This window comes from Branchiostoma lanceolatum, chromosome 4 (assembly GCF_035083965.1).
Source record: "Branchiostoma lanceolatum isolate klBraLanc5 chromosome 4, klBraLanc5.hap2, whole genome shotgun sequence".
Lineage (NCBI taxonomy): Eukaryota > Metazoa > Chordata > Leptocardii > Amphioxiformes > Branchiostomatidae > Branchiostoma > Branchiostoma lanceolatum.
In genome coordinates, this window is record NC_089725.1 from 24019738 (window position 1) to 24033489 (window position 13752).

The window sequence follows — 13752 nt, forward strand, 5'->3', positions numbered from 1 at the left end:
AGCAGGTAGATGAGCAAAGGTTAGGTGTTGCAGGTCGTTCAGTGTAATATAACCAGCTGCTGCCACGCTGCGTGCCTGCAGAGCTGGTGTGTTTTGCCAAACGGGCAGTTATATTGGCTATACAGATACAGAAGGTACAATAAAACATGCCTGATTTTCCTCTCTCTCCTGGGTTGATGTTCTGTTGCTCCCTCATCCTCCTCATCCTCTGATGCTGAGTTACTTTCACTGTCCTCCCCATGGAGGTCCAGGAAGTCCTGCGGCAGGACCGTCACGAACGTGAGTACGTCCTGTAGATTCCGCAACGTGTGCACCGCCACGGGATTCCCCACCACAGTTACCAACTCCTGTGTGAAGAACAGTTCATACAGCAGCAAGTAGCCAAACACCTCCTTTGGCTTGGCCTCCTCCTGAGCCGAGGCAGCATCTTCTCCTGGATTAGCACTAGCACCTTCTGGATGTTGAGCTGCCTTTGTATCACAGTTGTCGATGGCTTCTGCACCGTGTGCCTCCTTCTGGTTTCCCTCCGTAACCTCCGCTTCCTTCATCTCCACATCCTCCGTCACCTTGCTGGAAGAGTTTGCCTGTCTCACCCTTTGAGCTTCTGTTGCCGTGACAACAACAACTATGTGCTTGCCGTCCACCAGTGGGAAGATGGCACTGATCTTAAATCTTCCCTCCTTTTTGATAGGCAGCTCAATGCATTGCACCATGCTTCCTGGTTTTATTGATGGAGCTTTTCCATCTGGAACATCTCCCTGTGGGCTACTTGGACTGGCTACCATCGCCACAGGGGATGGAGTCTCCATGATGACCTCCCCTACAACAGTACCCTCTTCTATCGGGTCATCAAGTAAGATGGGGTCTTCAAACTCTGAAATCTGCGACACAAAGAAGTCCTGTGCTAAACTCTGGTACAGGGAGGATCCTTTACTACCACTACTGCTACTAGGACCAGAGTTTTTCCTTGGCCTAAAGTTCTCTTCATCAATCCCTGATATGTCATGCACCAAGAGATATAGACAACTTGACTCTTCCTCTGGCAATCCAACTTTCTCTGCTTTCAAGTCAACCTTGCTGGCTACTTCATGGGGAGTTCTTCGTTGTAATGCTGCATTTTTTCTGTTCAAATCCTGGACAACGCTAGACTTCCACAGAGAAAGACCTGATATCAAGCTAACAGGTCTTTTGTCCGAGTCTTTCTCTTTGGTGTCCAGACTCGGGTCACTTAGGTTGTTGAGTTGCTGGGGAACGGGAGATTCTGGGGTGGGGGAGTCGTCAGGGGCTTGAACAACACAAAGGGCTGTGACGTGGATGTCATCTGGGTGGAAGTGTACTAACTTACCTGTGGACAGAATGGGAAATACATCAGTTTCAGACTACATCAGAAGGAGGTTCTTCAAGTGCGTTTTAACTTTCTAAAGAGTCAAACATTTCAAAGATAACTTCAGAGGTTCTAAATCTTTGCGAAATTTGCTGTGGTGTTAGACACAACAAATACTACAATCACAGGACCTATTTAAAGTTTTCTCTAAAGAATTCATTAGAATCAAGTTACTTTTGGCGATTTTTGTGACCTAAGTTTAAAACCTTTCTCTTCAGACTTCCTGTTGTACATCCATCAGGCTAGAATACTAACCACTAAGCTGTCACCTCAAGTGATGAGGAACAGTTACAGATTATAAAGACACTTACTAGGTGTGATCAGGGGAAAAGAGGCTCCTGTGTCCAGGTCAATTTCCATGATGTCACTCTGGCTATGTCTGGCCTCGCTGCTCTTATCCTGTCCACCTTCAGTACCCTGGGAAGGAGCCTCAGCCCCCTGGTTCTCCTGTCCAGGGTGCGGCCCATTCCCATTAGTATCCATGGGTGGCTCCGTTCTGGCCTCTTCTATCTGCAGGTCGCTCGGTGATATTCGGCCTGTGGCTGCTCCAGTTACTGTGGCTGACGTTGTTTTGGGGGCTACCTGTTGGTCACTATTAGCACCAGTGCTGAACAGAAAAGGGTAAACTAGCATTAGCGCATTACATATTTTTTTACATGCCGTGCTACAGGACAAATGGACTTCCTTTCATCTTTCCCTTAATAATTTCTTTCCCCTCAGTAACATCCCTTGCCGCTCACTAGTGTATCCAAACACTATCACTTCCTCTTTTCCAGTTCACTGTTCTCCAGTCCTACCTTCCTATTCTTTGTCCCCTTATTTCCCCCAGGTATTTTGAACCCCGGTCCCTGCCCTACATACCTCGTGCCCTTGTCTTCCCCGGGTTTGTGCACCCAGGCCTCCAGGATCTTGCGTCTCTGAAGCTGGCTGGCTGACAGGGTTTGGGTGACAAACGTCTGCTTGGGGTCCACTGTGAACTGCAGGGCCATCTTCAACTGCCGTGCCACATTCCACACACAGATGTTTCCGTGCATTGTTGCTGTGGCCAGCAGACTTGGACAGGAGGAATTACTGACTGCACAGATCTGGCAGGGGAAAGATACACACGTCATTAGGAACCGCTATTCAAACTTTACAGAATAACAAACCATTTGTTAACCACTTTTGAAAGACAAAATACACAAGCTTCATTTTCCAAAGTTATGTATTGAAGTCCAACATATAGCAGCAATACGTATAAATGTCTAAATATCTAATACATAACCTACCTCTTCACTGCAGTCACTGTGGGACAGGGCGGGGCTTGTTGCCAGGGTGACCGACATCGGCACATTCTGTGTGTGCTCTCCCTTCACAAAAGGGCAGTTTGGGGAATGGCGTTCATGCTCAGACCTGATAACACATTCAGCATTGGTTACTTTTTGGATCCATAAATTACAAATCTTTGTTGCATGATTTTTAACTAAACAACTTCTCCATTACATATAACAGGAACAAGAGAGTTTTTTTCTTGTCATGAAATAAAAACAAACTGCAACATAATTGGGAATTTACGTGACTACAGATTGTATCACCATGTAAAGCTGATTAACATTACAGCCAAAGAGGCATATCTGTGGCCACAGTTATCCTCAAGACAAATGCTACAGATAAAAGAGAATGTACCATTCTAATCATCCCTAACATTGCTATCACCCATAATTGGTAAACGTTGTGCCCAGATTGCCCCCTTACTGACCAGGGCTCATCTGTGGGCTCCCAGCACACCAGACAGACGCTGCAGGTGAAGCACATGGCACGGTCGTCCCGGCTGGAGGTGGGCTGGTGGTAGAACCCCGCCTGTGCCATGGCGTCCGGCAGGGCCCATCTAACAACAGCAGACATCAGAGGATTAGATCTTTTTGTATTACTCAAGTCAAAATTAACTCCACAACAATTGTAACAGGACAATATAAACCAAGCATTGTATAAGACTACTGGCTAGTTACATTAATCTACTTCAATCTCCACATATATTCTAAGCTGTACAATATTGATTGATGAAATAATGAGGGGTTGCATGTCTACTATACAGCTGCATATGTTGATACTCTTAAGTCGTTTTTTACAGTTTATTTTTTGCATTGAGGTATAATTGTATTGGATAGATATACAGAAATTATGTTGGGATATAACATATGGGACATAATGTTACTAAATTCATTAATCATTGTTTGATTTACTTTCATTTCTTTAATTTGCTTTTACTTTACCCCTGGTATAACAGATAAACTGAAACAGAAACTTATCTTACAAGTTACAATACATACATTTTACAGTTGCTATCTAGAATAAAATAAATTCAAATGTTGGTAAGTACTTTGGATGCCTTTCAAAGCAAAATTGGCAAAAAACAATAGTCCATCTTTATTGTAAGTCGGTTTATTCAAGCTCACTTGTCCAGGACACGCCCGATCTTGCCAATATCTACTACTGAATAATTCATTACTCCCACCTGTAGTTCATGTGTGGCCAGTTCTTGAATGTTTCCCTTCTGGCAGCCTCACTATACATGAGGGCCCTGTCCACCACCCCGGCTGTAGCACCCTCCCCGCTTCCCGCAGCTAACAGGGAAGACAACCTCTCCACGATAGCAGAGGCTATGGGCAGGGCAGGACCCAGGTTGGTCCGCTTTCTCTCATTCACCAGACCGCTGTAGACAGACTTCAGGGCACAGTGGGGCAGCTCCAGACTCACACATGCCCACTAAGAAAGGAAGGGAAAATGTCCTAATTAGGGCTGTACCATATAAATGTTGATGGTGGCAGTAAAGAAAATCATTTTATTCTAATTATCTGAAGATTCTTCCATGACTATTCTCTTGTATTGAAAAATATTCCCGGCTCGCCCGGCTGACCTTCTTAATTGATTAGTCCTTGGAGATAAGAAACTAAAATGAGAAACTGTATTATCAGTATGACACATACAAGCCTAAATTTATAGATATCAATTTACATACAGAAAACTAGTCAGACATCTTATATATCAAAATTGCCTATGACCAAAATAGAAACCTAAGGCATTTAACCAAAGGAACTTAACATCTAATTGCAAAAGAGCCAATACCCAAATGCCATAATTTTTGTTTTGTCTAGCAAAACCAAAATGATGACACATTCCTTTGGTTCCAAGGTCCACTTCAGTGCAAGAGGATTAAGTATGTGTAGCACTTCGTATACAGTATGCTACCTTTCTAGTCAACAAACTATTACATATAATTTGAAGTCACCTTTGTTTTTTCAAATACATGTAATATACATTTGATTTTCTCTTCCCTAGTCACGGTCTAGAGCATGAATGATGATACATCAGTACAACAGTATGTAAGTATGGTACACTAACTCCAGACATGCACTACCCTGTCATCTCTCCATCATACTCACGGCTCGCTCCTTGCATGTCTTGTCAGGGAAAGTGCACCTCTGTGAGGGAAACTTTCGCCTCACCTTTGCCTTTTTATTCTTCTTCTTCGGGGCACCCTGCTGGCATTTATCCACCGCTGACCTCAACTCCTTTTTCACCTCTGGCACGTAGTCTACCCCTCGCATGTCCACACTCTCCAGACTCGCCAACAGCTGAGTCGCCTGTGATAAGGTGGGACCATTAACACACATACAGCTGTACTCTATAGGATGTCCTTGTATAACTTTGGCCCTTGATCTGCAGGGTCAACATCACAAGCTGGCACGGTGAAGGACATACACACTGTGATTACCAGACCATGACTTGACTTGGCTATTCAGATACAGGTTTATGTAATGAACATCTCGTCATTATGATTCATATGCTATGTTGTGTTGTTTAGATCCATAGCACATTGTGAGAACCGTCAAGTTATTGTATTGATGACAGATGAGTTTGAAATCATTAGGATAAGACATAAATATCAAAATGGCTATGCAAACTAGTTCAGATACATGTACATTTATACATGTACATTGGTAAGATACACAGGTAAGAATGGCTGTCCTCAATTCCTGCCCCAATATCTTTTCCAGCCAGCCTAAGCTGTTGCACGACTTTGTCCAAAGACATCCTCGTTAGGATATTGGTCACACATATGCATGTACATGTAGGCACAATCTTTATCATTCCTCATAATTCAAAAAACATTATTGAATCATTCATGACAATTTGCTTTCAATCCATTGACATTGAGGTCAAAAGCAATGGAATTCAACTTGAAAGTTGAAGTACATTCCACCGAATTTGACATACTTAACATACAAGGTTGACATTCAAAACTCAAAGACAAAGTTCGCATAGCAATAGCAAGCATTGAAATACCAACATGCAACCAGCAATTTACACAGAAAGTTTGAGATTGCAGAATAAATAGAAACCTACATTGTAACCTAAAAGAATACAGGCTTGGTATCATTAAACACACATCGCAGAATACATGCAGAACATGCACTAGCATTACAAACCCTGCATATGCATGAAATCTCTACTCTTTGACAAAACATTTGATGAAGATTCCTTCATGATTGAATCTTTATGCAATTTCCAATTACTTTTCTTGTACCTTTGTATCTTGTTTGCAACTTTTGTGTTCTTGTGTTCTATTGATGTTATTCTAATCTAGCCCCAGAGCACATTAAAAATCGCCAAGATGGCGACATGCTCCCCTGGATAAATAAAGAATAAATTAAAAAATCTTACCTCAGACAAGGGCAGCTCGACCTTGACAGTGTCCTCTGTCTTGTCCACAAGCGTCTGAAGTGCCGTGTCAAGAAGCAGCACACCGTTCAGGTCCTTTCTCATGCCAATGGCGAACCCGTCGGACATCAGTACCTTTTCTGCCAAGGGGAGGTACTCACATCTTAGTCTGCTGCCAGGGCGAGCTGTGGACAGGCAAACACAGGGTGAGTACCATGTTGATTATTATAGTAAAGGATGAATGATGTGGTGTATGTGTGTGTGCTGTGGTGAGGTCAGAGTTCTAGCCAGCATCCGTCATTCAGTCATTTAACAGAATTTTGTTGCATATGATAGGTACCGTAGTATCCAGTATGATGGAAAACTTAAAGATGTAGAAATGTCCAAATTTGAGTAAATTGATGGAAGTTTGTAAGATCTTTCCACCAATGGGAATTGGGATGATATGAAAAAAATTCAAGCTAGCAAGAACCCTGGGTGTGGTATAGTGTAGTGTGGTGTGATGTAGTATGGCGTGGTGTGGGAGAGTTGGGAAAATGGGGAAGACTTGTATGTATGAGTTTTTAACAAATACAAAATAATCAATCAATCATAATTTCTTTTTAAAAAGAAGAAGAAATTGTAGCCTGGAATCCAAACTTATTATAGCTCCCAAGTCTAGCTAAAATAGGATTGGATTCCAGGCTAAAGAAATTGTACAAAGTATTGAACTGAAAATTTACACAAGTTCTAACTCTGATAAGTCACCTCTACAAATATTCTAAGACTCCTACATGTACATGCATGCTGGATAAAAGCACTCAAACCGTCAATGCCAAAATTGTAAAAATCCTTCTCAAAGGGAGACAATACCATACAACATTTCTATACCTCTAGAAATTCTATGGCTTCAAGGCCAGGTTACATGTTAACTCTCCTGCATGGACACTTAGCCATATTTACATGTATAATATATGCCAGTGGATCAATGCTATTATCAACAATTTGGTATCAAAGTTCATTACAACATCCTACAACCACCTGCTAAATTTGACAAACCAGCAGGTCTTTAAACAATGTATGTTTGAAACATTTTGGCTATCAGTATCAGTCTTTTATAAATACCATTGCCATTTCATCAGAAATGTGATGTCTTCATGTCTATAGAGTGTATGATTGTACATCTACAGTCCACACAATACAATTACTTGAGCTGGTTGTGTAGGTGAATCTTTGAGCACACTTATGAATGGCAATGGCTGACACGATCTCCAATAATGTCATCCATAAGGGCTTTAGATGTGCACCCATCTTGGATTTGATGGTTTGGGCAAGATTTGACTAGGTAACAAGACAGTGCATATAAATGGGTGGTAACATTGAAAATGATATAAAGTAACCTCACAAACCATGTAAAGTCTTTCCATGTTATTTTAACCTACTGAAACAGGATTGTATAAACAAAACAGGCAATGTTGCATCTACAAGGCCGTACCTTTATATGGTAACAGTAGACACTCATATCAAAAACAGTATCATTTGAATGTGCATGTCAGACAAATAGATCTGCATATTCATGCTGTTTGCCATCAGAGGGAAGTGATAAAACATAGAAAATACTATGTGAATAGTAAATGTAGCAACCTGTTGCAAGGAACAAAACTAGATAGATAGCAGGGTGACTTACATGTAGCTGCCCAAATAGTTGTAGTTACTAATCATCAAACATTTCAATGGATATCATCCTTGGACATGTTGAAGATTCAATATGATTTTTGTATTTCTTGTCTGCCAAATAACCCCCTTTGCTTGATATTGTGACATTCTTGGCAAGTAGAATGTTGGAAACCATTAACATTTTTGACCAGATATTTGACTTCTGAGTATGCCAAACATGAATACATATTCTGAAATGATATATGGGACTGATGACAAATAACATCAGCATGATCACAGCTTATAATGTCTTTTAAAGTTTCATTTCAGAAAACACCATGTAGCACGCAAAACATATTTTGAAAGTGAGCTAAATATATAAACATGCTGGTGAATCATGATGCAAGGATGTAGGCTTTTTAAACAAGCTCTGGCCTCATTAAAAATATTCTATAAAACTGACAGGTATCCTTGACGTGAAGCAGACAAATTCAGACAACAAAACTATAAATAATCATTCAACAGATATGAGTGGAATCTTAAGTAGGTTCAGCATGACATTTCACTAGCTTCAGAAACTGTAAAATTCAGGCCACAAAACATTTTCTAGTGCATCCGTGAATAGTTTCATCAGGTTGGTAAGTCACTGAATAACAAGACTCTTTTTACACAACCAAGAGATTTGTATAAGCAGTGACACCTGTGCTGCATTACTATGTGAACCAGTCAAAATTGCCTTGAAGAAGGTGACAGATGGTCACCGAAACATCGGTGGAATAAATCACTTGGTTGTGTAAAAAGAGTCTTTTTATTCATTTTGTAATGCAGCCCTTCCTTCTTCACGATATTAGTAAGTTATATTTTACTACACAATTCTCTTCAGCCAACTGGTAATCTTAATCTTCATCATGCTGAGGTAGCCGTTTGGCACCAAATTTGTATTGGCTATGGGATTAGACAGTAGGGAGAACACCTTTTGTGACGCCACAGTTTAAAATTAGACCAACTTCTGACAATATTGAATGAAAGGCAATACATTGAAGCTACCATAATAATACAAAAGATGAGGAATGAACATCAAGGTGTACAACCAGGGCTAAAATGTTGCCATTAAGCAGAAACAGTCAGTGCTACAAATCAATAACAAGTAAAAAGTTTACAATTGATCATGTATTTACTGCTTCAAATCATTTCCCATTACTTCAATTTTGACCATACTCATGAGTCAGGATACTATATACATGAATACAGTGCTTCTTTATCCTGCTGATCCTTTTTTCATTCATTTAATTAATTTCAATGCCTTCTAAAGTTGTGTTTTTTTTTACTTCTATCAGCCTTTCAATAGGAATGTGCTTGCACAACTCAAAACACTGAAAGCATTTTCTCTATTAAAGTTGTCCAGCAACTGGTCTCCTGAGGATACAACTACACACTATCAGTCAATTAATGCAAACAAAATTATAAGTCTTTGTGAATTGTTTATTCAGAAATTGGACACACCCTGATCCAAATTAACTACTCTCCAAGCAGAGGTTTCATTTTAGCAGGTTTTTGATGTGTTTTTAGGCGTTTTTGTCGGGCTTTCTTTTTCGTCCGACAAAAAGAAGAAAAAAAAGCCCGGCAAAAATGCCTAAAAACATGTCAAAAACCTGCTAAAGCCAAACCTCTGCTTGGAGAGTACAAATTGACCTCTTCAATTATCTTCCTCAAAATCAATGGGTCCTTCTCCAAGCAGACTATTTACCAGTCAAAAGCACAGAGAGAACTTCAGCATGAGGTATAACACCTAAATTAGCCAATCATCCTTTTTCATAAAGCTATAAGGTCAACCATTACTCCTGTATTTGCATTTGATGAACTTTAAATATCATATCAATAATCTGCATATTACATCATAAAGTATTATACTATTACTCTGCATAACCAGGAAAATGATCTGTATGTATTTTTGCAATGAGAGAACTATCATCAATAGATAACCAAGTATATTCCCTTATAAAACCTATTCTCACATGGCCACTTTTTATGCTGGCCAACTCAAAGTTTATACGTTTGATTGTAGTATGATGTTCCTCATTCTACTAAGTTCTAAATCAATTGCATGGATAATGAAATCTGTGACACTTTTTCCCATGTTCAGGAACTAAGAACATAGTATCTCTTTAATGATTACCGATGATTCCTAAGAAGATGCAATTTAAGACCAGTGAAAATGTAATGGAAATATGATCATGCCACAAAACAACATTTGTAGTGAGTCATCATAAAGAATTTGAATTCTGATATTGTACATAAAAGTATCAAACCATTATTTAGAAAATCTGTAACCGCTTCGCAGGCATATTGATGGTGAAATTACATTGACCGATTTGACACCCAGGCTGAGCCATGCCCATGTATATCTAACTTCTATCTGAAAAAAAGGCCCCTAGTATCAATGGAATACACCTCAATTTTTCAACATAGCTAATGCGTTATGATATTCTATAATGATACGATTATGATGTAACAAATGCAGACCAATCAAATGCCCCTTTGGCAACATGAGGCTAGTTGCAGCTTAGGTATAATCAAGTGTCCTTAGTTGACCTCACACTATTATCATGTATCCTACTGAAAATGAAATGTGGCCGACACAAACAGAGACTCGCCTACTTGTTCCTTAAGCTAATAGATTAAGTTATGGAAGAAAACTCATGTGTCCATTCCATGTACAGTTTTGTTCTTCATGAAGGGACATTCAACTCTGCCCTGCCTTCCCAACATGCAACATGATCAGCAGCATTGATGACAAAATTGAACCTCTATAATTATAAGTATGGCACTTGGGAAGTATCATTAACAAGGTATATTGGCAAAACTGAGATGTTTTACCACATTCGTTCTTATCTTCAGGGTAGATATTCGTATTTTCTCCATGCAGGGTCACAAACTGTGCGGAGGTAATACCAGCTGCGTACGCCAGGACCATGATGATTCAGTAGTTTCGCCAAGACAGACTTGTATCATTCATAGGGATCTGACTTGTTTACCTACCGTGCTACAGCATCATGCAATCGCCCCGTTGCTATAAAGGTATCGAATATTGGGATTGATCAAACCAAAGTATGATTCCGTGTTTTCGATTCTGACTACAGGCGTTTCCAGGCACGAGACATGGGTTCGGGAAAACCCAAGACCGAACGTACCCGGAAGAAAATAAGCTTACCTCCGAGATCTGACTTGGTTAGAACCGCCCCAGAGTTGACATCAATAACTTCAACTCCTGTTTTCGTTGCCACCAGTATCGTGTTGAGGGTGGGGTGGTAGGACACGCCTGAAACCCCCTCCCCACACGTCAGACACCCCTCTTGGGTGACAAACCATGTTACGCGCCGAAATGAGTCCTTCGAACCCTCCATACAATCAGTCGTAGTACAGTCACAATATGTTGAATCAGGCCATATAATATGTCCTCGTAACGATGACGGCCCAGAGAACCCCGTGTAGTTCACAAAATAACTAAGACTTCTACTATATTGACGGGTTACCACGTCAAAGTCTGCCCATAACTAAGATTTTCAGAGGTCTCCGCCATTGTTTTTTGGCTGAAATACGCACCACATGGGGGTTTCGTGGCACCCGGTTACAGGGTGAGGCGCATCTGTTTCCGGGTCACACTGGTTCATAATAGAAACGACTTGACAGTTTAGCGGGGATACTTGGCACAAATATGTGGGACTGTTTGGACGACAGTAATGCTTTTTCTGGCCAGCTGCGTGTCCAAGAAGACAAGAGGTTTGTGTAGACATTGTTCACAGTGTAAACATTTCTGTAACGTAACGTTAACGTTAGAACGTTTAGTTAGAACGTTAGAGTTTCGATACGATACATATGGGGAATCATACCATCTCTACGTACACATGTACACCTGTTGGGTGTTAGGACGAGTAATAATATGCTGTTATTCTTTTCGTTGCTATGTTTGCGGCATTTATGGAGAAAAAAAAAAACACGTCACGCTCCTTAGTTGGGGAGGGGAGGGGGGCGATAAAATATTCTCGGTAGAGCCAGCCATGCCATGTGTAAGTTCGGGTGATTGTTGGTTAAATTCTATATGGTCAGGAGGCACTGAACTTGTAAATACACTAACATGGATGATATGCATGGTGTAGTTTTTATTTTTGAGAATGCTTCACTAACCATATAACTTTAATATAAAACATAATTTTGTGTAATAATCTGTGTGTATATATTTTATTTGTTAGTTAATCCATGCGAAGAAACATAATTTTTACTACTTTTAGCCTGCAACTAGTGTGTCCGTGCACAATTTTGATTCAAAGGTTTTCATTTGAATACTAGTAACTTACCTTTATACAAATACATGTACATTCTTCGGGAAGGGAGACACTGGCAATTGTTGTAATGCCCATCTGAATAAATTTTTGTTGTTGAATACATTTTCAGAATGGGCATTTCAGGCCCTTTTCACTGTCCTTGATGCATCTACATACCCTGTCACCATAGCTGCCTGTTGATGTCTCGTGTGGGTAACACAAGGGTGCATCATATACTTGTGCATGTATTTTCTTGAACAACCAACAGAATTGAACAGAATACATAAATGTATCAATGTTTTATGACTATGCTTCTTTCTGAAATTAATGAAAACAGATATTAGTATGTTGATTTCCAGCCCTGCTGGATATTGATAATCCTATCAACCGTTCATTGCATGTTTACGTCTTCATACCTGATATATGTTACTCTCATGTTGCTTTATTACATTGTAGATAGATTTGATATGTCCCGATTTATGTATTTGCAGAGAATTGTATTAACTGTTGTAAAAATGATAGACTCCTCATATAGCAAAGTGCGACTCTGTATTTGAGAAAATGCGGATCCAACAGTCTGTATTGGAAGCCACAATTTTTGAATATTGTCATATCTATGCTGAACTCAGTAGATGATGCCGTTTCTTTGAAAACAACATGAATTTGATTATGTGTATAGAATACTAGATTGTCCTTTTGCTGCTTATTAGTTATACTACTCTATCTCACTACTGCTAGATACTAAATGAAAAATTACCCAGCTCTGTACATACCTGACGTGTGATTTTCCTTGTACATAGTAAGATGAGTGTAGGTTTCGATCATGTGTGTGGTTTCTGAACTTGATCAATTTGTATATCTATGCCAGCTACTATGTGCCTCCAAGGATTGCTGTGCACAGAATCTTCTAATCCTGACAGTACACTGTTTACAGAGTGTAGGTTCATGTAGAATATATAGTGAGTGCAGCAAGGCCATATAAACATTTTGCAGAATGCTTGCATCCTTCCTTTGTCCGGTGACGCAGGTTCCTACATAAGTCCCTTTCTTACCATAACTCATCAGTTTGTATTCCAATACCTTCCTCAATCACTTTGTGAAATAGACATGGATTCATCATTATTAGTATAGATCTTTTAGTTTTAGTGTAGTGGTGAAGACTGGATACAAATTGTAGATTCCATCTCAAGCTTCTGTGCAGAAGGCTACAATACCTTTTCCCTTTGTGTAATGAAGAAATTATTTCATTTTTAACCTACCTGTACGTACATGTAGAAAAGAAGATGAAGAATTTCCTATGTGCCGTAAGTTGTACTATGCAGGAAGTAGGAATTTGCAGAAAATATAGTCTATGCAATAGTCAGTAACAGTAGCATTGTGCAATAAAAAAGTATTTGTAAGAAGAATTTGGTGTTATTTCTATGTGCCTAAAGTTGAATTTTGAGAAAAGTCAGTGACTATAATCTAAAATTACAGGAAATATATTTGTATAGATTAGAGCAAGAGGACCTGAGTGAGTGAGTGAGTGAGTGAGTGAGTGAGTGAGTGAGTGAGTGAGTGAGTGAGTGAGTGAGAGTGAATATAACTGATAAACATGCATAAAGAATGCTGGAAATGGTCAAATGCTCGACCAGTAAAACAAACATCTGAGTCACACATATGTATATTGTTTTCACTGTCAAATTCACAGTAGGTACAAAATGGAATTGC

The 13752-nt window shown here is 39.8% G+C and overlaps 1 protein-coding gene and 1 long non-coding RNA gene across 12 annotated transcripts in view; one reads left to right on the top strand and one right to left on the bottom strand.

Annotated features, from left to right (window-relative positions):
• LOC136433516 (baculoviral IAP repeat-containing protein 6-like) overlaps positions 1 to 13752 on the bottom strand; it is a 114289-nt gene that overhangs the window by 93289 nt on the left and 7248 nt on the right. For 10 of the 11 annotated variants that reach the window (XM_066425811.1, XM_066425805.1, XM_066425810.1 and 7 more), the window contains exons 2-10: positions 10932 to 11083; positions 6089 to 6270; positions 4807 to 5007; positions 3879 to 4129; positions 3123 to 3251; positions 2653 to 2776; positions 2246 to 2469; positions 1696 to 1991; positions 151 to 1345 (exon numbers count right to left, since the gene is read on the bottom strand). In XM_066425811.1, coding sequence (XP_066281908.1) covers positions 151 to 1345; positions 1696 to 1991; positions 2246 to 2469; positions 2653 to 2776; positions 3123 to 3251; positions 3879 to 4129; positions 4807 to 5007; positions 6089 to 6270; positions 10932 to 11083 — 2754 coding nt within the window. The remainder of the gene's footprint in view (positions 1 to 150; positions 1346 to 1695; positions 1992 to 2245; positions 2470 to 2652; positions 2777 to 3122; positions 3252 to 3878; positions 4130 to 4806; positions 5008 to 6088; positions 6271 to 10931; positions 11084 to 13752) is intronic. The other variant, XM_066425814.1, reaches the window with a different exon arrangement.
• Positions 11083 to 13448, top strand: LOC136433518 (uncharacterized). Its single transcript, XR_010755637.1, has 2 exons — positions 11083 to 11500; positions 12173 to 13448. It is a non-coding gene; the product is annotated as an uncharacterized lncRNA (long non-coding RNA).